Below are 24,758 nucleotides of genomic sequence, written 5' to 3'. Positions count from 1 at the left end.
CTGCGAACCCTGGGCTACCACAGCACAACACGTGCACTTAACTGCTACACCGCTGGGCTGGCCCGCAGCTCTATTTTTAATAGCCAAAAACTGCAAACAACCCAAATGTGAATAAACTTAAGTGAATAAACTGGTATATCCATACCACGGAATGACTCAACAATAAAAAGAAATGAACTATGGAGACAAGCAACAATGTGGATGAGTCTCAAAATAATGAAATAGTCAAAGAGCCAGACCAAAAAAGCATACATACTATATGATTCTATTTACACAAAACTCTAGAAAATGCCAATTCCTCTATAGTGACAGACAAATCAGTGGTTGCTGGGGTGGGGCTGGGAGGAAAGACCTATCAAGGGCAGGAGGAAACTTCTGGGGGTGACAGGTATGTTCAGTAACTTGATTGTGGTGATGGTTTCACAGGTGTAACTATGTCAAAATGTATCAAAGTATACACTTTAAATATGTTTATTTTATAATAAAAATAAAGGCTGTTAAAAAGCCAGGCAGCCACACCCCATTGAAGCTAGTCCTATTAATGATAAATAGCAATGAAACCAGAAGTTTCCTAATATTACCTCAGCCCCTTTATACATTAGGAATTAGGTTTTTTATTTCTCACAAAAAACTTCTCTCAGAATAAAAGATGTTCTTAAATGAAGAAATGCACAAAAGAATATACAAAACACACCCCCGACTAAAAATTTCTCATATGTTCTTTTAGTCTATTCTGTTTTCCACAGACCAAACCAACCAAACAGTGATTTGGGGAAAAAAACCAAGCGCCACAATGTATCTTTTTGAAATGTAAATACACACTTTATTTTTAAGAATATAGTTATATTTTAAAAACAGGACCTGTATACGTATGACTAAGCAGCATGGCTGACACAGATCAAGTCCACACTGGTAAGCTTTTGAGAACCATTTAATGTGCTGACAGTAGTACTGGCGCAGACAGAGTAAGAATAAATAGTGCTTTGGGGAGAGCAGTAGTGATCGACAGGATAGGTAAAGGAGCCTCATCGTGGATGCTACAGCAGGAACAACTCCCCAGTACTGACATGTGCAAAGTTCCAGATCTCCACGACAGAAATGGCCCAACCCATCCAAACAGCGTGCCAACCTGGCTGGCAACTGCAGGGGGTAGATGAACTCAGGCAAAATGGGTACAGGGATGGGGGGACTGGAACCAGAGAAAAACTGAAGACACAGAGTTCAGACAAGCATGTGTGTTCATATACACATACCCCCACCAAGGGCATTGCACTATATAACAGAACTATACACAATGTAACACAGGAGCTCTCAGCCTCCCCATCACCTCTTTGGCAGTACCTCAGGCCATCTCAACTTGTAACACACAGACATCCTCATCAGGTGGAAGGCTGTCCTGTGTAGTAGGGACAGGCCTTTAGGTGAGAGCAAAGCTATCATAGCTATAGCATTAATTGAACATCCCTAAACAAAAAAGATATTAATTGCTAATAAGTATACAAGCCAAAATTACTTCATGTCCCATACCCCAAGGATGGGCATAGTCAATCATTTTACTATACAATGGTGAAATAGAACAAGCCCTTGATTGTGCTTTAGCAAGTGGAATTATGGGGTAGAGAAAGAAATTAGGTTCCATATGCTAAAATTTGCACTTACTGCTATGAAATAAGTTTTAATGTGTTTCCTGAATCAAAATAAAACCAAGTCTCTAAGGACCCACTAAGCCTACGATGGACTTTCATCTGTAACACATTTACTTCTGTAAGTTAGGCCCATGGTAATGGGACCTCTCCAGGGCTTCAAGGACACCTAAACTGAAGAAAAATTAAAACCACCCCTACAAAATTAGGTCCAGTCTAGGCACAGGAAGCCACAGCTGGCTGATCAGGGCTTCTCAGGACTGAATGTTGGTCGAATTGAGGATTCGAGAAGTAGCATCAGATTTGGAAGCCTTTGAAAGTTCTCGCTGTTGAAAAATAAATAACATCAGTGGCAATACTGCCCTCTCATGCATGCCCCGCCCTTGTAAGCATAGGTAAGTGTCAGCATAAGGTCCCCTGAGGGCTGTTTCTCTGAGACAGAGGTCCCTAGCCCAGCACAAGCTGTGTTAGGAACAGAAGGTGAGGGACTCTGAACACCATTCTGTTAGTCACAGATTAAGCATGTGCACATATACCCTTGACCCCTTTCCTCAGCCAGTCCATCCTGTCAAAACCTCACAGAAGAGAAATCCCTTATACTTCACAAAATACTCTGAGTTGTCAAGCTAGGTAGGCAACAAACTTTGGTCTTTTAAGCCCTTTATAAAACAGTGGGCCAGACTATATATCTACCAATCCCTGGGGCTGAGGGCCTTGTAACCTGCTGGTGATTTGATCTCATGCTGGAGCACATGGTATAGAAGCAGAAGATAGAGCATGAATGACCTGTGAGAAAGATAGCTGTTAGTAGCAGTTAGTCTACTGGCTTTGGTGCTGCCTGGTGGAGTCATAGCAACCAAAACCAGATGAACCTCTCTAGGCCTACCCAGAGAGACAAGCAGATACATTTAAGCCCCAAGTGGATGAAACAGGGCTTGGGTGAGCAAGCAAAAAAGAGAAAGCTGGACCCTCTGTCCAGCAATCAGCTAGCCAGAGTGACATGCACTCACTTCTATAGGTAGAACCACATCAGTCATGTAATTTGAAAAAAGTGCCAGCATATGAAGCTAGCTTCAATGCTCAAAACGAGCTGTAGCCATGAGCAACTGTCCCATTCTCTATCACTGCAGCAACAGGAGAATTGGCACCCTAGGCTTTAACTCAATAGCCCCCCAAGGGTAAGGAGCAGCCTTACCTCTCAACAGGAAGATACTGAGGGAAGAGGGAACACACATGGTTAAGTAAAGGGCACTACAGTTAAGTGTTAGTAAATATGGAGTAGGTTACTAGGCACTGAAGAACATTCTGGAAAAATTCCTTTCTTCCAGTGCCTCATATCTGCTTTCACAGCTCAATGTGGTAGAAATAGGCAAAGGCAAGGAGATGAGTGTTGGCTAGCTCAGAGTAGACATAAAGTTGGTGATTCAGCCCCGAAGAGTTAGTAAGGCGTATACTCCAGGAAATAATCAGCACACAGGCCAAGGACCTCACAGGCAGCACACAGCTGGGGCACCCCTCCCCACGTGATGGGCCTCTTCTTTCCAGCACATTGGAGGCCTTTGATGTCACAATCGGGGAGGGTGAAGGTTTTCAGCTGTCAAATAACATGATAAAAAAACTTTGCCTGACTTTAGGTGGGGCTGAGAATCCAATTCAAGTCTGAACAAGTTTTCTTGTTAATCAGCAAATTAGTCAGTCTGTTGGAACTTAAGCCAGATATTTATTATTTTTGAAGTCTGTATTAGGATTTTCTGCTTCCTTTGTAAAAAAGGTTCTATGATAGTATAGCTGAGATTATTGGTTAGTGTAGCCCTGTGCCCAGATGGGAATGAAGCCAGCAGATGACAGATCAGTTTGGAAAAGGGACACGGGACATGCAGGGGTTGCCATACAGACCTGAAGCCCAACAGTGGAGCTGTCAGAGAGGGACGGATCCTTCTAAGAACAAAGAATTAAGACAATTACCAAGAACTCCACCAAGAGAGCACCAGGGCAGTTGATTAGAAGGGTCACCTCCTGCAGCCAGGGAATGGTATTTCTTAAGCAGAAGGATCCAAGTTAAATGTCTAGTTGCTGCTGCCAACGTCCTTCCTATATACTCCCCTTAAATCCCCCTCACCCCATGCCATGGTCAAGGCAGGAAAGGGATTCTCAGCCTCCAAAGGACCATCCTAACTAACAGCCTGGGTGCCCTTGGGAAGACACCCACTCTGCCCCAACTGTGTGCTCCCCAGAGACTGGTAGATATTAGAAAAGGTGAATTACCGCAAACTCAGCATAGGTGCTGGCAACAGAATTAGTGCTGAAGTTGCGCTGGAGGGGGGCCGAGTTGGGGTACCCACCACTCAGGATGCTGTCATTGAGCTCCAAGTTCTCCTTGTTGGCTCCATGCCTACCGGCATGGGGTGTTTTTTTCCCTGAACAGGTGGTAGTGATGACTGACTGTAGAGAAAGGAAAGATAGATCAATGTATCATCCTTATAATGACCACACACACACACACACACACAAATGAAAATTGTCAAAGGCTGATACCATCTTTATATTATTTATGTGTATGTAATCCTATACTTCTGGTTTAAAAAAATGCAAATTCTAAATGATCTGCAGAACACCTATCTTGAGCAGAGTCTGTAAAATACTTCAAAGACTGAACACATTTTAGCACATACTCCCCACCTATTCAAGAGTACCCAACTGTGCCTAGTGATCCAGTGTCACTGGGCTGGATGGAACCCACATGCAGGGACCTTGCTCTGCAGCAACTGAAGACTAGGCTTTAAACTGAGCCTACGGACACCATCACCTGATCTTCAGCTTCCCAGTCACATCTCAGTGCTTCCCATGATGCTAGTGGGGCTTAGAATGACCATTCTCTTCTTTCTCATGTAGTTTTTTGACAGATTAGCTAGCTTACGTCTGTCAACTCAGCATCTTGGTGATAACTGAATCCAGGGATCTTAGAAACTGGAACAGATAGGTGGGGGCCCTGGGTAAACAGGCTGGGACAGTGTCAGGGATCTGCTTGCACACAGAGCATACTAACCTTGCTGCCAGAAGGTGGAAGTCGAGACACAGGGGAGCGGTAGATCGTCCCCCCAAAGATGGGCCGAATACTACTGTTGGCCGTAGCATTGGACATGGTGGTGGTGTTCAGCTAAGAAGAACAGAGACGACTGATGTGAGAATGTGCTCAGCAACCCATCCCTACACTACAGAGAAACGAGAAGGGAAAGCAGTCTAAGAAAGATGGGTTTACATGGTGAATAGCTTTGAGGAAACCTGTGAAAAGTGTTCAAAGCCTGTTTCTGTCCAGCAGATGAACTGTGAATTGGTACAACCATTTTGTTTCTCAAAGTTAGACAGACACTTATCATATGACCCAGCCATATCACTCTTAGGTATTTACCCAAGAGAAATGAAAGCATATATCCATACAAATACATAAATATTTATAGCAGCTTTGGGGCCGGCCCGGTGGCGCAAGCAGTTAAGTGCGCGCCCTCCGCTGCGGCGGCTCGGGGTTCGCCAGTTCGTCTCCTGGGCATGCACCGATGCACCGCTTGGCAGGCCATGCTCTGGTGGCGTCCCATATAAAGTGGAGGAAGATGGGCACAGATGTTAGCCCAGGGCCGGTCTTCCTCCGCAAAAAAGGAGGATTGGCAGATGTTAGCACAGGGCTGATCTTCCTCACACAAAAAAATATATATATATTTATAGCAGCTTTATCTGAAATAGCCAAAAAAAATAGAAAAAAGCCAAAAAACTAGAAATAAGCCAAATATCCATCAGCAGGCAAATGGATAAGCAAATTGTGGTATAGTCATACAATGGAATACTGCTCAACGATAAAAAGTCTTGACCTACTGATACGTGCAACAATATGGATGAATCTCAAAAAAAATTATGCTAAATGAAAGAAGCCAGACAAAAAAGAATATGTAATGTATGATTCTATTTATGTAAAATGTTAGAAAATGCAAACCAATAGCGACAGAGCAAATCTGTGGTTGCCAGGGGATAAGGGGGAAGGAGGAAAGGGAAGGGGTGGGGGAAGGGAAGAGGACAGGAATACAAAGGGGCAGGAGGAAACTTTGGGTGCGATGGATATGATCATTGTCTGCTTAATCTGCTTGCACCCATTGTAGTGATGATTTCATGGTGTATACATATACCAAACCTATTAAAGCATACACTTTAAATATTGTGTCAATTTTACTCAATAAAGCTATAAACATTTTTTTAATTAAAAAAACTCGAGGTGGATTAAAAGCCTTAAATGGAATGGCAAAACTATTAAAATACAAGACACAAACTAGGAAATACAACATAGGAAAATGTTTGTATGGCTTCAGGTCATGGATGGCTTAATGACAAGGTACAAGAAGTACAAGCCATATAGAAAACAGATTGAAAACATTTTTACTATATTAAAAATTAAGAACTTTCTGTTCATTAACAAAACACAATAAAGAGTAAAAAGACAAGCTACACAAGAGACATAACTGCCAATGAACATGGCAAAAGGTTCAACTTCATTAGTAATTAGGGAAATAGAAACTAAAATCATGAGAGACTACTTCATACCCATCAAAAAGACAAAAATTTAAAAGTCAAGATTTCTATCACGTTTTGGCAAGGACGGGAGCCACCCTAACAAGAGGCACTGCCACTGGAAGCAGACATTATTACAACCCATTGGGTGCACAGACTGAAGGATGAGTGCAGCCAGGACTTCAGAAGTGTCTGAATACAGCCCTCTTGAGAGCAAGGGCTGGCTCACTTATCTCTGTATTCTCAGCGTCTAGCAGACATTCCCAAACTTTTAATTAAAACAAACCTTTCTAGAATTGAATTTTAGTGTTATGTTTTTAAAAGTTTATTTTCGTAATAAAAAATTATGTGACAAACTACCTAACATCAAACAATAGGGAACTAGTTTAATGAATGACAGTGTGTCAAGAGGATCGACTCTACAGCTAATAATAAGCACGTATTTGAAGAAAGTTTGCTGCTATAAAAAAAAAACTCACAGGGCCGGCCCCGTGGCTTAGCAGTTAAGTGCCCGCGCTCCGCTGCTGGCGGCCCGGGTTCGGATCCCGGGCGCGCACCGTTGCACCGCTTGTCCGGCCATGCTGAGGCCGCGTCCCACATACAGCAACTAGAAGGATGTGCAACTATGACATACAACTATCTACTGGGGCTTTGGGGGAAAAAATAAATAAAAAATTTAAAAAAAACCAAAAAACTCACAACCAATACCAAAAAGGCAGAAATCAAACTTATAATATGATCTCTATTTTGTAAAAATACATTATTTTGAAAAACTTTTTTAAAAAGAAAAATATTCTCAATGGTTCTCTTAGAGTTATATTACAGATGATTTTTTAAGCATTTTATGTTACAAAACATGAGTTGAGGAGGGAAAAGGGAAATAATGCTTCACTTCATTTATCAAAGAAAAAACTAAAAAAAAAAGAAGAAAGAAAAAACTCCCAATTTCCTGTTCTAGAGACTAAGGAGTATTAAGTATTCCACTTACAAAACATGCAAGTCCTCTTTCACATAGTACCATAGTCACTTGTCAGAATTATAGGATGAACCTCTGAAGGTTTACCATTGCAGAATGTTGGCAAGTATTGGCCCCCCCTAAGTTTAATCCAAGGACTCAACAACTGGCACACATCAAAGCTGGCCACTCCTTGACTGTAGAGACTGCTATCAAGTCTCTACTCAGGATTAAACTGCACTCTTCCATTCACCCTCTCAACTGGACTCAACCTGGAAGGCCAGAAAAGCCCTTTCCCATTTCTGCAGGAGAGAAGGCAAGAGACAGCCCAGAGCCCTAGCCTCAACAACCCCTCATCAGCAGTGGTTCACAAAGCCTCACGTTTACCTTGCGTACTTTGCCTGGTGTGTTGGGTGCCAGGCCTCGCCGCTTGTTGGGTGTTCGGGGAGCACTGCCATAGAGCATCTCTGTCTCTGTCTGCTTCTTGTTCTTTAGTTGCTATGTGAAAGTCAGAAACCACAGTGATAAATCACAATAAGAGAACAAGTCTGAGACGGGAACAGAAGCAAGGCCAGAAATCTAGTGCCAAGTCTCTGCACCCAGAGCTAAAAAGAGCTGCCATGGGCTGCTGCTTTAATCCCTGGCAGATTCTGGGCTGCTCACATTACTATCTTCGCCCCTCTTCCCAAATTGTGTTCACTTACTCTTTCCTGCTTGGCTCGCTCTTTCTCTAATTGATGCATCTCCCATTGTTCTGTCACATACTCCATGAATTTCTGCCCATTCACCACAAATGCCTTTGAATGCTCCTCTTCCCACATTTCAATCCGTGCCTTCAACTCCTCTTCCAGCTGAGACCAGAAACAAGGACATGTTAATTACTTCAAATCTTTGGTGTGAAGCCCAAATGAAATGATTCTCCCAAAGAATGACCCCACCCTCCTCAGAGCATCATTAGCCTAACTTCAGGTAGCTGGACCCACGTGGGTACAGGTTAGAGCGGCCAGAAATCAAAGCCTAGGGATGGTTCATTCACAATACACATCAAGGTGGGAAAAGGCAAGAACTCAGACTCTGACCACTAAGCTGGAGGCAGCACTGGGGAAGATCAGCAACATTAAATGGGCAGTGTACATTAAGAGCAGCACTGTCTGGGCCGGCCCCGTGGCTTAGTGGTTAAGTGTGTGTGCTCCGCTGCTGGCAGCCTGGGTTCGGATCCCGGGCGCGCACCGACGCACTGCTTCTCCAGCCATGCTGAGGCCGTGTCCCACATACAGCAACTAGAAGGATGTGCAGCTATGACATACAGCTATCTACTGGGGCTTTGGGGGAAAAAAATAAATAAAATTATAAAAAAAAAAAAAAAAAAGAGCAGCACTGTCTGGGTTCCAATCTAGAATCTACCTCTTACTGGCTATGAAAAGGTGGGCAAGTTACTTAAGTTCTCAGTGCCTCAGCTTCCTCATCTGTAAAAATGGAAATAACACCAACCTCATAAGGATGATGTGACAATTAAATAAATAAATGGAAAGCACTTTGAAATAGTTTGTGGCACTTAATTCAATAAATGCTATTATTACTAAAATAGAGGACAGTAATGAAGCCCACAGCACTTTCTTAAAAGCTTGCCTTATGTGAACTGTGTGCCCCCAAAGTCGTATGTGGAAGTCCTAACCCCTAGTATCGCAGAAAGCAGCTTTACTTGGACACAGAGGTAAAGTTAAAATTAGGTCATTAGGGTAGGTCCTAATCCACATGACTGGAGGCCTTATAAGAGAAAATTTGGACATAGACACATACAGAAGGAAGATCATGTGAAGACACAGCAAAAAGATAACTACCTGCCAGCCAAGGAGAGGGGCCTCAGAAGAATCCAACCCTGCTGATACCTTGATCTCAGACTTCTAGCCTCCAGAATTGTGAAAAAATGAATTTTTGTTGTTTAAGCCACCCAGTCTGTGCTACGTTGTCATGGCAGCCCTAGAAAGCTAATAAACCTTGATATTCAGTTGCTTATACTAGGAAGGCCCTGTATAGACCTTTGCCTAAGCTTTGAAAGAGTTTTGGGGCAAAATGATTCAAAGCAAAAGGTATACAACAAGTGAGGTATTTTGTAGCCAAGCACCAAAAACTCTTAGCAACAAGATTACCTTAGGGAGTGTTTTTTGGAGCTTGGCTCGTTGCTTTTCTTCTTTTAGAAGATTTCCTCCACGGTTCGTAAATCGACTTGGATCTGAAGCTTTTCTCTGTGAAAAATACATTTTAATTAGCATAAACCCCTAGAGAGAACTTCTGCTATGATTCCTTGCTCTCATAAACTGATAAGTATCATTAAGGAGACTTTCCAAGAGCTTTGCATTCCCATCCACTCTAAGCAGTGAGAAATGGTGGCACTCTAAGGCAGGGGAGTGGTGGGTGAGCATCCCGGGAATACGCAAGACTATCCACAGGGGTGCGGGAAAACTACTTGTTTCCTTTTTAATCTAACAAGTCTAAGACAGGCTTCACTATTTAATGCACAATGTCACTGGCTCCCTTCCCTAGTTTGGATGTCAAAAGACTACGTGTCACCTACAGGAAATGAGGTATGCAGAGGGACAAGAGGGGGTCTACACTCGGAGGGCTTGGTGGTGGCACCCCTACTTGCCCACTTACTTCTGGCATATTGAGACAATGCAGCTTAAATTAAAGCGTTTGCCCAGTTAAGGAGTTTATAGATAATCTGGTTTTTATGAAATTAACCATCAAAATGGACAAGGAAAAAATGTAATGTTAGGCTTCTTATTCTTCTTTTCTATTTTTTGTTATTCTAACATGTATACAGTATATCAGAGCAGTAATATAAGTATATAGCTTGTAAATATAAATTAGGTGTATACACTCAAAAATAGAGGGAGATAATCAGAAAAGTTTAGAAACAATCTTGACAATTTGGGAGCCAAGCTTGTAAAGAAATTCTATTTCCCTTCCAGACTGCCTGACTGGTGACTGCTTATAAATGATAACTAAAGGGGATGGTAATTACTTTCTCATTTTTTCTTAAATATTGCCATGTCTACAACAGTTGCTTATTTGGCTCTTGACTGATACTTACTTCTACTCTTTCTTGCTGTCAATCAGAAGTAAGGAGTAGCTGAGGACTAGGACATCTGTTATTAAACAGCTGTAAGATCTCACACAGTTCTCGCCACTTCTGAGTCCTAGTTTCCTGCCTGTGAACTTGGAGGAGTTGAACTCAGGGTTCTCTGAAGGCCCCTTCAAGCTCTATCAGAACCAGCATGAACCCAAGAATGAGTCTCCTTGAATTCTGTGCCCTATGTGCCTCGCTTGCCTCATCCTAGTCCCAGCCCTGAGCTCTAAAATGCTGTGGGAACCTGTCTGTACTAAGTCTATCAGAAGAAAAGGAATTCAGAGTATAAAAATGTGCCCCAATACCCAGGCAATTTTCTAAGAAAACAGACAAAGTTGGAGTGGTAGAGAATGTTAGTTGCCTCCCCAACATCCATTCTTTCTCCTTCCTTAGTAACAGAACCCAAATTTACCTGTGGCAGCAATTCTCCCAGCCTTGCCAGCAGCTGGTGTGGCATATAAGCAGAGGTGCTATGAGGAGAGCCTAGGAAGAGCCTTTAGAGTGGCTGGAGGGGCAATGCCTTCTGTGTTCTTCCCTCTACCAAGCCGCCTGAAATGCTGAGGTGGGAGCTCTAGAGCCATCCTGGACCTGAGGTAAGGCCCACCCCTTAGTGGTAGGGGAGCCATGAGATGAAGAAACCTGGGACCCCACTGACTGTGGAACTGCCATACCTGCCCTGCACTGCTTATCTCTGGACTTTCTTCATGCAAGAAACTTCTGCCTTATTTAAGCCATTAATTTTGGGTCTCTCTCTTATATGTTCCTGCATATAAACTTAACAAATACAGATAGGTTAGCAGTAATTCAGAGACTTAATGATAATGACAGGGTATTAGAAACCTGGTAAAGAGTAAAGGAAACTGGACTCGGACTTGAAACAGGGCATGCTTTCTTAACACTTTATTGTACTCTAAGGAAAACAAAAACTAGGACACTACCTCAAACTCTAAGAAAAGCCTCCAGCTTTCTTTCCACTTCTGGACACCTTCAAAGAGTTCTTTGTGAACCTCATAGTAGTTTTTTAACCGCACAATCTCGACATCATGGAGCTGGAGCACATTTTCTGTGTAGTCCTCTGCAAGATATAGGCCCAGTCATTTTAAAAAATTCCTCTAGTGTTTAGTATCCCAATTTACAAATCCTTCTTCCCCTAAAATGGAAATATTTTTCTTCCTCATAGTAAAAATGGTACAATAAATAAGTATACATCATGGATAGTAAAAGCCAGGTTTGTCACCATCAGCCTGGGAACACTAGGGACTAAGGGACTAGGGTGTGGACTAAAATGATTAAGATTCTCAAAACTGTGTCATCTCTTGCCTTGTCTTAGTTTCTTTCATATTATTCCTTTCTATCCTGCCCAACAGAGGGCTGGGTCACAGATAATGTCCAAAAACACTTGTTGAATTTAGTAAAGACAGCCTTATCTTTATATTCAGTTCAGGTCAGACTAGAATTCTGTTGGGCTCTGGGCTCAGACTGCGGGCTCAAACGTGGGCTCTGCCAATGACCTGCTGTGTGCCTCTGGGCTCAGGTGCTCAACATTTATGTGCCTTAGTGTCCTCATCTGTTGATATGAGGATTTTTTTTTTTAATTTTATTTATTTTTTTACCCCCAAAGCCCCAGTAGATAGCTGTATGTCATAGCTGCACATCCTTCTAGTTGCTGTATGTGGGACGTGGCCTCAGCACGGCTGGACAAGTGGTGCGTCAGTGCACGCCCGGGATCCGAACCCGGGCCGCCAGCAGCAGAGCACGCGCACTTAACCGCTAAGCCAGGGGGCCGGCCCTGACATGAGGATTAAGTGAGATAATATTGCTAAGGATTTGAAATTGCATCTGGCATACAGTAAGCACCTAATAAACTTAAGCTTCACAACTACAGGCTACAGTGACATACTACTTCAGAAATCAAGAGAGCCCTTGTTTCCTAACAGCATTTGCAAATGCTTATTTGTACAGGAATGGCAATTTATGCTGAATGGCTTGAAAAGGTAGCTATATCTGTTCAGTAGAGGAAATACTTCCTAGTGAGTGTGTCTGCACTTGTAAAAGACAAGTGAGCAGGCCACATGAAGACCACCGCTTCTATACTAACCAGAATAGTAAGGGGTAAAAGCTTGTCTCTGCTCCTGGCTGTAAAAACACTGGTCCCAGTATTGAGCCAGCTCCACTCGAATAGCCTCAATCACTTTCTTCATGTTTTGCATCTTGAGTTCTTCCAACCGATCCACCTCTAATTGCAGCTGAAACAAAGAGACCTGTTAAAGGTGCTCATCATACTTTTACATTCACATAGGTTTGCAAAAGTTTCCCCCTTTTTAAATAAAATTATAACACAAAGCCACAGAGGTAAATCAATACTCTATAACAATGATACTATAGGAGCCAGAAATCTAAGAAATGTACACAAGAGAGAAGATGAGCAGGTTACTGCCATCCTTTTCTGACGCTTGTCTTAAAAATAGGCTCGCTCAAGGCAGAAACAGTAAAGACAGACTTGACACAGAAACTCTGCTCTCAGAGACTGCCGACTCAGTGCCACTGGGTTTCTTACCGCTTTCCTGACCTTGGCCTTTGACCCAGTCATAATCGTGGCCACAGCTTCTCTCTCTTCTGAAGGTATTTGCAATCTGTCCCAGAGCTCTCGGATCTGAGTTCGCAGACTCTCACAAACTGCTTCGTTTTGTGATTTTCGCATTTCTAGCTGTAGCAAGGAAAGCCAGTGGTTATAGCAAAGACAGGAGCACAAAAAAGGCTAGGCTTCCAGCCTCCCACAAGGAAATGTCTGGATCCACATGGAGAATAAGCACTTTTACAAGATCGTGAAGAGGTGTGTTTTCATGACTTCTGACCACAAACTGTAAGGCTATCTTTATGGTAGGATCTCAAACTCCAAGAATCAGGATTCAAATTTTGAATTAAAAAAGATTTTTTGGGGGCTGGCCCCAAGGCCTAGTGGTTAAGTTTGGCGCACTCCACTTTGGTGGCCTGGGTTCATGGGTTCAGACCCTGGGGACAGACCTACACCACTTGTCAGCCATGCTGTGGCGGTGACTCACATATAAAATAGAGGAGGATTAGCATAGATGTTAGGTCAGGGTGAATCTTCCTCAGCAAAAAAAACAAAAAACAAACAAAAAAAGACTGAAGGAAAAAAACTGTCCATTTTTTCAAATTGCTGGGTACTATGGAGATCCCAGGCCATAATTCGAGTAGACTTTACCTGCCGCAGCAACTTTTGTAGTGTTGCAATATTCTCCAAAGATAGACAAAAGGCATCTTCATCTTCACACACCACATCTCTTTCAAAGCTTGTGTCTGGGGTGTGATCTAATTCCTCCATACACAGTATGATCTGTCTCTTTAAGTTGACAAACTCCTCATGCCTAGATGCCTATAAAACAAAATGATTACGAGATACCCAGAGGCAAGTCAGATTGACTTTTAGGAAGTATGAATGCAAGCGGTATACCTTCGTTTCCCTCAAAGTCACCACGTGTTGTTGGAACTGCTTCAGCTCTTCTAAGCTGGGAACTGCAGCAGTGTCAATGTCATAGTGGGGCATGCAAAGAATTTCACACAGTTCTTGATCTTGTTCTTGAAGTAGTTTGAGTTCCTGTTTTCTCTCCTTTTTCTGTTTTCGCATCAGTTCTACTTGAGTGCGCAAATCCTTTTCTAGTTGCAAGATGGTCGTCTCTCCTTCTTCCTGTATAAGACAGTGTACCATTGTTCTAAGATTCCAAGTGGATTTCTTCCAAGGAAGAGAAGGACAATGGAAGAAGGCTAGGATGACGGACTTTTAGTTAAACTTACAAGTAAGTCAACTCATGGCCAACGGAATATGGCACAAAGAGGGTCCCCTAAGGAAGGTCTCCAATAAGGAAAGGTACCAGGGCACTTTTGCAAGAGGAGAAAACTGGTTGGAAAGCTTGCTCTAAATCAGCTATAGGGTGGTTGGTATATTTAGCTCATAACTAAATGCTCAACCTAATAATCCTAAGAACATCACCTAACCAGTAAAAATTTAATAGTCCTTGCTCTACTCCTAACAATAAACAGAAAAAAAAAGTGGCAATTATATGTCCTATTCAACATTGATGAACTAAGAACTATCATGTAATTTAAGGGAGAGGGACTACTGTATAGACACCTAACTTCTCACCAAATTTCACATTGAAATTAAAAAAAAAAAGTCTAAAGAAAGAAACTATTTGTCCAAAATCAATGATATTTATGCCATTTCTGTTAATTCCAGGAACTCTACTGATGTCATGGTCTGCCTGATTGCTCTTGGCTGCCAGGTATGAACTATCCTTAACCCTTTAAAAGCAGTCTCCCTCCTAGGCTGACTCCACCTAGATATCCAGGCAGTTCTTCCTGTAACAGGGAGAGGGACCTAAGAACTTGATCAGTAGCACATCAGCCCTAGTGTGCTGTCCCTGCACTCACATCTATTCTAATTACCTTCCCAAGCTCCACATACGTCTTTATTTTTTTATCCCAATACTATTTTTACCGATTCTAACCAGGGATATGTTTTGGGGCCCCATCTGTTATTCATTTCATCCTTGTTGGTGTCCTCATTCAAGCCCCTGACTTGCACTGGACCACAACACAGCAGCCTCTCAGCTAGGTACACGATAATCATGGCATGCTCTGAACTTGACCACGTTCTCCTGATATCCAGCTTTTGAGACATTTCTTCTCAAGTAGCCATTTTGGCTGGTTCAGTGATGTGCAGTTTCTGGGTATGAAAAAACCCACAAAGGCAGGTTTGGGGGTAACTTTCCTTTGTATCACTAATTATTTTTGCTTCCTAGGTAGTTCTTTTCATTTTCTTTCAAAGAATAACATAGTACCATCTTGCCTAGCTTCTCCTCAGAGTTAAAAAATTTCTATATGCCCTACAAATTGAAGTGAAAGCAAAAGAAAGCTTGTTTTTGATAAAAGCATTGCAACACTTATTAGCTTCTTCACCTCTCAACAGGGCAGGCAACTCTTTACATAAGTGAAAATTACTTTGCTGGAACTAATGAACTAGGCTTCTCATGTCTAGCAGCCCCCCTACCCTACAAGAAAGCCTTCCACCTGCAGCCCCAAATCAAAGTTCCTCCTAAATCTCAGACCCAAGCAGGATCCCGAGACCCTACTAGGTACCTGAAATGGTTCGACATGTAACTCGCTGCACAGGGTATTCAGCTCTTTTTGACAGACAGATATGCTTTTGATGAGCCTTTCCTTCAGGCTTTCCTCCTCAGCAATCATCATATCCAGGAGGTCCTACAAGAGAGAAAACAGTCCCATAAAAATTGGGGGCCAATGGGAAATAAAAACCCAAACCAACAAATAACACGAAAACCTTCATAATTTCAAATTTTTAAGAAAGGACTTAAAAACAAACAAAACCAGGAAGAGCCTCTGACATCCTAGTGTCACTTCTATATGCTATCTCCGATGAGACACCAGCAGTCTTATTCCTGTCCCACTGCAAAAGACCAGCACTACTCAACTCACCTTGATATGCTTCTTTACAACCTCAGTTCTTTGTAACCGCTGGTCCTCTGGAATCCCAATTAATTCCCATATTTCCCGAAGGTGATTAAGGGCTTTCTGGAGACATACTACGGACTCCTCCGCCAGCACCTCACTGAAAAGCAAGAGAGAAGCCAGTTACATGAGCCACTGCCTCCAGACTAAAAGCAGCATTTAAAGGAACTTAATAGGGGCCGGCCCCATGGCGTAGCGGTTAAGTGCGTGCTCCGAGGCTGGTGGCCCGGGTTCACGCTCCACTGCTGGCGGCCCAGGTTCGGATCCCAGGCACGCACCGATGCATCGCTTGTCAGGCCATGCTGTGGTGGCGTCGCATATAAAGTGGAAGAAGATGGACACAGACGTTAGCCCAGGGCCAGTCTTCCTCAGCAAAAAGAGGAGGATTGGCATGGATGTTAGCTCAGGGCTGATCTTCCTCACAAAAAAAAAATAATAAAGGAACTTAATAAACTAGTTTCTCAGTGGCCTCAAGGAGAAAACAAGCGTTCAGCTTAATTCATCTAACCACGCCCTACACTTCTCTCCCAAAACACCATAACACTGGCAAAGCAAAATTCAGTATCATATTACATCGTGGAAATTCAATCTTCTGAATACTCAGAATCTGAACTTTCATCAACAATTCTACCTGTGGTAGTATAACACAGAATTATAAATCCCTTTATTAAAAAACAAACAAACAAACAAAAAAACCACAGGGGCCGTCCGGTAGTATAGTGGTTAAATTCCCGTGCTCCGCTTCGGTGGCCCGGGGTTCATGGGTTCAATCCCGGGTGCAGACCAACACACTGCTCGTCAAGCCATGCTGTGGCAGCGTCCCACATATAAAAAAATAGAGGAAGATTGGCACAGATGTTAGCTCAGGGCCAATCTTCCTCACACACACACAAAAAAGAAAAAAAACCACTGACAAAAATGTCAGTAAAATAAACTCCCACCTAACAAAGGAGTTTGCTAGTGAGAAGCTCCTATATAATAGCTGGCAATTTACCACAATTTTACTGCTGTTCTTGATGGGGCTCAGGGCAGGTGGCCCCAAGATGTGCCATTCTGGTATGTGGATTATTTCGAGCTGAAGACAATAAAGGCTCAAAAGACTCTGAAAGAAACTTTAGCCTTCCCCCTAACTGCCTAAAAGAATTTAAGATAGAAGGCTTGTTCCAGAAAGGAGCTAATACCAGGAGATAACTATGGTATAATGTAAAATAGGTGTCATAAGAAAGGCAACAACAAGCCCATCTTACCGAAATTCTGTCTCTCTGGGCCACATTCTCAAACATTTGCTTTTCCATTTCCATGTGAATTGCCTTCCTCCCCTCTGAAGTCCCAAACCACTACCCCCAACATCCTCCTTTGTCTTTAGCTGAAGATGCTATTTAACCTGGCAGCTTCGCCATTTTGGAGAGTTACCCAGCTTTTCCTGGGTCTCTCCCATGTATACATGTGATAAAGCTTTGTTTGATTTTCTCCTGTTATTCTGTCTCATGTCAATTTAATTTGTAGCCCAGCCAGAAAGGACCCAGAGTGGGTAGAGGATAGGTCTTCCTCCCCTACATTCTTAAACTACAACTACTAACTTACAGAATGGCTAAAATTAAAAAGACAAATATCAAGTGTTGGTGAGGATACAGAAAAGCGAGAACTTTCATATACTACTGGTTTGGAGTGTAAATTGGAACGACTTTAAAGACTGTTGGCAGTATCTACTAAGCTGAAACCAGCAGTTCCACTTCTACACATGTACCCAGCAGAAACGTGCACATATACACCAAAGACATGTACAAGAAGGATCAGAGCAGCACCACTCATAATAGCATAACGGTAGAAACAATCTAGATGTCCATCAACAGAATGGATAAACAGTACATTCCTACAGTGGAATAATACAGCAATGAAGACGCAACGTGGATAAATCTCACAACCATCATGTCGAACTATGCTAAGTGAAAGAGGTCAAACACAAAAAGGCTACATTCTATATGATTCCATTTTATGAAATTCCAAAAAAGGCAAAACTATAGTGAAAGAAAGCAAATTAGTTGCCTGGCATCAGGGCAGGGGATCAACTGTAAAAGGGCAAAAGGAAACTTTTTTTTTTTTGTGAGAAAGATCAGCCCTGAGCTAACATCTGATGCCAATCCTCCTCTTTTTTCTCAGGAAGACTGGCCCTGAGCTAACACCCGTGCCCATCTTCCTCTACTTTATATGGGACGCCGCCACAGCATGACTCGACAAGCAGGGCGTCGGTGCACGCCCAGGATCTGAACCGGCGAACCTCCGGCCGTCACAGCAGAGTGCGCACACTTAACAGCTTGCGCCACCAGGCCGGCCGCTCAAGGAAACTTTTTTTTCGGGTGATTGAATGATTCTAGATCTTGATGGTGATTACATAACTGTATACAATGACCAAAATTCAAACTGTACATGTAAAATGAGTCAGTTTCACTGTATGTAAATTATACCTCAAATCTAAAAGAAAAAAGGAGGGGGAGGGGAGAGAAATAACTAATGTGGAAAAACAAAAAAAAAGTTGGCGAAGAGGAGGAAAAATCGTCTGAGGAAAGGAAGCCAGGCAAGCAAGCATATATCACAATGTGATTCCATTCATATAAAGTTCAAAAGCAGGCAAAACTAAGCTATGCTGTCAGAAGTCAGGACAGTGGTTGCCATTGTCCTGGGACGCGGTAACTGGGAGAGGGCACGAGGAGGGCTGGTTACACAGGCGTGTGCTGACTTTGTGAAAATCCACTGAATTCGAACTTGATTTGTGCACATTTCTGTATGTATGTTATTATTCAATTACAAAAAGTTTATTTAAAAAATTATTCATTGTTTATCTGAAATACAAAGTTAACCGGGCACTTTGTTTTTTATCTTTAAAAAAGTTTACTTTAAAAATGATAACCATTAGTCTGCTTCATGTAACATTTAAAGAACAGAGACTTTCTCTCCTTTCTTTGGTACAACTGAATAACAAAGAGACTACTCTGACACCAGACAAACTACAATCTAGTGTTTTGCCACCAGTCAGCCGTGAGGCCTGGAACAAGTCACTTAAGCTCTTCGTGTGCTGTCTACAAATGATGGGGCTGGAGGCTCTCACTGGCCCCCTTTCTTTCTCAGTGTGTTCACTGGTTCTGTCAGTCACCAACCAGCCTAGATGTCCAACATCAGTTTCTCGAGAGGTTTTAATATATTCACATAGCCAAGAAATCCCAATTTAAAGGTTGCCTGTCCTCGTTGAAGAAAAGCTTTTGCACAAATACCAGTTGCCTATACCAATGGCCGATATCAATACCCAGATAATGAATAGTGTTTAAAAGAATTTACTGTACTCCATTCATTTTAGAAATATTAACAGGTAATTAAGGCATTTATTTAATATAATCTCAATTAACTAAAGTTCAACTGAAGAGCTTCCCCAGGCAAATAATCTCTTTGCACTTCAATTTTAAGACAAAAGAATGCACAAATCAAAATCCTAATTTTTTTTTGCATTTCATTAAAAATAAGCTACAGGATCTAATCTCTGGTCAACATTCAATCTGAATACAGAACCCTGGTGTTAAGCCAGACCAGCCTGGGGCACCGCTCTGACGGTCACGACTTCAGAGTGCTCTCCAGTCTCCTCCATCTGGCTGGCCCATCCCATCCTAGCCAATCTCCACAGGACAGCTAAATTCACCTGAAAACAAAATCCAATCAGGCCCCTGCTTAACTACTCCCCTCAAAGCTTCCCACTGCCCTCAGGAAACACAGTTCAACCACTTTCAAAGGAAAGGACTTCTAAAACCTCTCTCCAGGTTTGTCTCTTAATCCCTCCCACCCCTCACTCCCTAAGACTCCAGCAACTGAACTTCCTGAGCATTCCCTGCACAGTGCCCCTCACTCAACCATGTGTAGCTCTCAGTTTTTGATGCCATCATGCTTCTGCACATTACCTGCCACTTGCTACCACCTCCTTTGGACAGCTGGGGATTTCTCACAGTCATTCCCCCACCCCAACCCAGGAGACCATAACCTCAAGGGTAGGGACTACCACATGTTATCTATCTTCATTTTACCAGATCCTAATGCACAGTAATTGTTCAATAAATGTAAAATGAATGGCCTTGAATTCCTGCCAACTACTGCTGGTGCAAATATAAAATGCTATAGCTACTTTGGAAAAAATCTGGCAGTCGTCAGTTAAACTTAGAGTTACCATACAAGCCAGCAATTCCATTCCTAGGTATTTACCCAAGAGAAATGAAAACTTATGTCCACACAAAACTTGTATATGAATGTTTATAGTGGCATTATTTATAATAGCCAAAAAGTGGAAACAACCCAAATGGCCATCAACTAATGAATAAGTAAATGTGATTTATCTATACAATGGAATAGTATTTGGCAATAAACCTCAAAAACATTATGCCAAGTGAAAGAAACCAGTCACAAAAGACAACATATCATATGATTCCATTTATATGAGGGGCCAGCCCCGTGGCTTGGCGGTGAAGTGTGCGCGCTCTGCTACTGGTGGCCTGGGTTCGGATCCCTGGCGCACATCGACGCACCGCTTGTCCGGCCATGCTGAGGCCGCGTCCCACATATGTGCAACTATGACATACAACTATCTACTGGGGCTTTGGAGGAAAAAAGGAAGAGGACTGGCAATAGATGTTAGCTCAGAGCCAGTCTTCCTCAGCAAAAAGAGGAGGATTGGCATGGATGTTAGCTCAGGGCTGATCTTCCTCAACACACACACACAAAAAAAGGTATATATGAAATATCCAGAATAGGCAAATCTATGGACAGAAGTAGATTAGTAGTTGCCTAGGGGTGGGATAGGGGGAGGGAGGAGGGTGGGAAAAGGGGATTGACTACTAATAGGTATGGGTTTTTTGAAGGGATGATGAAAATGTTCTAAAATTGATTGCAGCAACTCTGCACAACTCTGTGACTATACTAAAAATAGTCAACTTTGAGTAGGTGAATTGTATGGTATGGAGATTATATCTCAATAAGGCTGTTATTTTTAAAAGTCTGACACATAATTTGAGGTTTTTTTTTATTTGTGACTATGTTATGTTATATATCATATGTATGATATGTTTACTAATTAATTTAGTCAAACAAATTACTTATACAAAATAAAACGACATGAGATTGGGACAAAATGTGCAGATCGCAAATCCAATCAAAACCAAGACAAGCATCTGTATAGCAAATGGACTGCTATACATTTGAATGGTCCTCTAAACTCCAGCAGATGGGCCACTAACTGAAAGCAGTATGCACATAATTTGTTATAATGAAAAAGTTAACCATCCCTTGGAGTTTATTACTTTAACAAATCTTATTTGGCCTGTTGGAAAATAGGTGTTTGGAATTACCAATCTTCGAGTTAGAGACAGTTCTCGTGAGAGTACAATTTTCAAAGAAAAAAATAAAATGTTCCACTCTTCGCAACATTCAAACTGTATGAACTTAATTCTTATATCATCTTAACACCTCTTTCTTACATTCCTGCCATTAGCCTTACTTTCAAAAGACAGCCAGAATCTTAGCCCTGCCGCTACCGCCCTGGTCCAGGTAGTAGTGGCATCATCTCTTGCCTGTACTACAGTGGCCTTTTAACTGATCTCCCTACTTCTGCCTTGGCCTCCTTAAGCTTAGTGTCAACACAGGAGCCACAAGGCTCCATATCCTATCTTCTATTCAAAATCCTCCAATGATTGCCTGTCTGCCTTTACAAAGGTCTCTGGAGCCCTATTACACTCTACTCCAGTCACACTGGACTGCTTTGCTCTTTTTGGAACCTACCAGGCACTGTCTTACCTCAAGTATTAGCATTCGCTGTTTCCTCTATCTAGAACTCTCTTCCCCAACATGTCCCACGGCTTGTCCCCTTACCTCCTTGAGGTCTTTGCTCAAAGATCACCTTCTCAGGGAGGCCTTTCCTGACCAATCTCTTTAAAAATACAATTCCCTTCCCTACACCTTCAGTACTCTTTATCCCCTTTCTCTGCTTGATTTCTCTCCATAGCACTCATTACCATTTAATGTAAGATTTGCTTATTTATTACCTTTCTTTTGCTATTAGAATGTAAACTCCAAAAGGGCAGAGATGTCAGTTTTGTTCACTGCTGAACCCCCAATACTTAGCATGGCACCTTATATATACATATTAAACATTCAAGAAGTATTTTTGAATGAATAACTTGACAATTCAAAAAAGTTGTATGATCATAAGATGCCTCAGCACAATCACTGTGAATAATAATTATCATGGTACAATTATATATACTGCCTTGCTAAATGGTATCAGGTAATTCCCAAAAAGGTGCAAATTTCTTTCTTATAAGACATCACTGGAAAACTGAGGGTGCTTACAAGAATATGGCCCAAGGACATAAAGGTTGTAAAAAGGGCCAATTTTTCCAGTCTCTTGAACCTAAGTCACTGGACTGGAAAAGTTCTCAAATGGTCCTCTAAATGATTCCCAACCTTTGGGTGGCATTCACTGATCCACTGTCCTATTTTTTTCTAAACAGCCCTCCAAAGGAGCTTTGTTAAGCTCCTTCTGTACAACCTGTTTCAGAAGTGAATAACCAATAGTTAATTCAGTGACCAGTCTGATAACCATTATGTTTCTCAGGCTTATTTCTCACAGTCCTTTCTAAATATGAATACCTGAAATCCAGATTACCCAAAAGTCTGGTTTTGTTAGTAATTCCAGTTGCTGTTTTAAAGCCTAATTATATCTGTTGATATATTGGTAACTTTTTCTCCCGTTCATTCACTCTCTTGAAAGCAGAAGGTACCTGAACAATCTTAAAACTGTTAATGGATTTGGAATAAGTTTCCTGTAAAATGTCATTTAAGGTTTTACTAGTCCTCAGAATGCATGATTACCTTAAATGCACAGCAGCTTAAATATGCTGTCCTTTAGATAATAAGATATTTGTAATCCACAACCCTACACCAAGATCTGTTTCTCCAATGGTACCAGTGATTGGTACTCAATTCCCATTCTCCCGAAGGTAAGCATTTGGGAAAAAATGGTCTGAATTAGTAATCATGAAACAATGACCCTTACAAAGCTATACAGGAATCAGTTTGACCAATAAGTACAAATTATTTAGTAATGCATCATCATAATGCTTCACCCACTACTTTCAGAAATTAAGGTTAACATTTGTATCACTCTTAACACAAAAGTCCTATGCACTGATATTATTCTCATTTTATTTTTTTTATAATTTTATTTATTTTTCCCCCAAAGCCCCAGTAGATAGTTGTATGTCATAGTTGCACATCCTTCTAGTTGCTGTATGTGGGACGCGGCCTCAGCATGGCCGGAGAAGCGGTGCACGCCCGGTATCCGAACCCGGGCCGCCAGCATCGGAGTGCGAGCACTTAACCGCTAAGCCACAGGGCCGGCCCTATTCTCATTTTAGAGATGAGAAAAACTGACATGCAACATCTTGCCCAAAGTCACAAGGCTGGTAAGCTGCAGTGTGACAAGTCTGGTCCCAACATCAAGTCGGACACTCCTTCCCCAGCACGGCTGAAGGAGTTAAGATGCTCGGAAAAAAACTCCTTAATAGGAGTTTCTTAACTTGCAAGGAAACCAAGCTATCTTTCTTGCAGTAACATTGGTTTATGACATTGTAAAAATTTCAGGTGTACATCATTGTACTTCTATTTCTGCATAGATTACATCATGTTCACCAAATACTAATTACAACCCATCACCACACACATGTACCGAATTATCCCTTTCACCCTCCTCCCTACCCCCTTCCCCTCTGGTAACCACCAATCCAATCTCTGTCCCTATGTGTTTGTTTATTGTTGTTATTATCTACTACTTAATGAAGGAAATCATACAGTATTTGACCTTCTCCCTCTGACTTATTTCACTTTGCATTATACCCTCAATGTCCATCCATGTTGTCACAAATGGCTGGATTTCATCGTTTCTTATGGCTGAGTAGTATTCCATTGTGTATATATACCACATCTTCTTTATCCATTCGTCCCTTGATGGGCACTTAGGTTGCTTCCAAGTCTTGGCTATTGTGAATAACGCTGCAATGAACACAGGGGTGCATGTACCTTTACAAATTGGTGTTTTCAAGTTCTTTGGATAAATACCCAACAGTGGAATAGCTGGATCACAAGCTATCTTTCTAATTCAAGTAAAATGTTAACACTGGAGTCCAGATACATGGGAAAACAATAATAAATAAAAAAGCTTCACGGCTTAACTTAGAGAGAAACGAGAAGCCCTGCCCATAAAAGATTCAGGACTTAGAATAAGCCGTCGGTGCCAAGAGGCAGCACCTGAGGAGCGGCGGGCGGGAGGGTGGGGCTCCCGGACGCCGGCGCTGATCCGGCAGGGGGGCGCTGCGGGCACCGGGGGCGACCGGCCCGACTGGCCTCACCGCCCGCCGCGAATCTGAGCACCTGCGCTCGGCCCCGGCCCGGGCGGACCTGGGGGCCTGCGGGAGGCCGCGGCCGCCGGGAAGGTGCGGTCCAGCCAGGTCTCCGCCCCGCCGGGGCCGGCCGCCCGTGCGCCGGCTACCCGCTCCCCGGCCCTGCCCGGCCGCGGGCTGACACGACACCCAAGTCCCAGGCCGAGGCGGGCCTCTCGGACCCCGCCATGGCCCCGCACCCGGGACAGGCGTCGCTCCCTCCCGCGCCCCCTCGACTCTCCCGCGACCCGCACCTTCTCCTCATGGCGGACGCTCCAAGCAGCCGGCGTCGGGTGCCCCCGACCTGCTCCACGCGGACCCGAGCGTAGTAACCAACCGCAACCAGCAGCGATCTTGCTCCAGGTCGCAGCTCCGCGAGCCGTTAAGCCCCCGCGGAATTTCAAACGGAACCCGGAGGCGGAGCAGCCCCGCGATTGGTGCCCCGTCCCGTCGCTCCT

At 42.8% G+C, this 24,758-nt stretch overlaps 1 protein-coding gene across 5 annotated transcripts; it reads right to left on the bottom strand.

The window, feature by feature from the left end:
• Nucleotides 1-798: 798 nt before the first annotated feature.
• Nucleotides 799-24,710, bottom strand: PRC1 (protein regulator of cytokinesis 1). Of its 5 annotated transcripts, none has more exons than XM_004431961.3 (15): nt 24,555-24,710; nt 15,800-15,932; nt 15,443-15,565; nt 13,758-13,991; nt 13,509-13,679; nt 12,840-12,989; nt 12,381-12,528; nt 11,221-11,357; nt 9,303-9,398; nt 7,857-8,003; nt 7,540-7,650; nt 4,690-4,800; nt 3,909-4,085; nt 3,540-3,581; nt 799-1,969 (listed from the first exon to the last, which is right to left on the bottom strand). In XM_004431961.3, exons 1-15 carry the CDS (start codon nt 24,563-24,565, stop codon nt 1,898-1,900), a joined length of 1,863 nt encoding a protein of 620 aa, XP_004432018.1. In that variant the 5' UTR covers nt 24,566-24,710; the 3' UTR covers nt 799-1,897. The 5 variants fall into 5 exon arrangements, with proteins under 5 accessions (XP_004432018.1, XP_087285089.1, XP_004432019.1 ...); XM_087428963.1 differs by having other exon boundaries at nt 3,986-4,085; XM_004431962.2 differs by lacking the exon at nt 3,540-3,581.
• Nucleotides 24,711-24,758: the final 48 nt, after the last annotated feature.

Source organism: Ceratotherium simum, chromosome 3 (genome assembly GCF_057802395.1).
Source record: "Ceratotherium simum simum isolate JZ-2026a chromosome 3, ASM5780239v1, whole genome shotgun sequence".
NCBI classification, from domain to species: domain Eukaryota; kingdom Metazoa; phylum Chordata; class Mammalia; order Perissodactyla; family Rhinocerotidae; genus Ceratotherium; species Ceratotherium simum.
The sequence above is the reverse complement of the archived record's forward strand: the minus strand, read 5'-3'. Positions and strand labels throughout refer to the sequence as shown.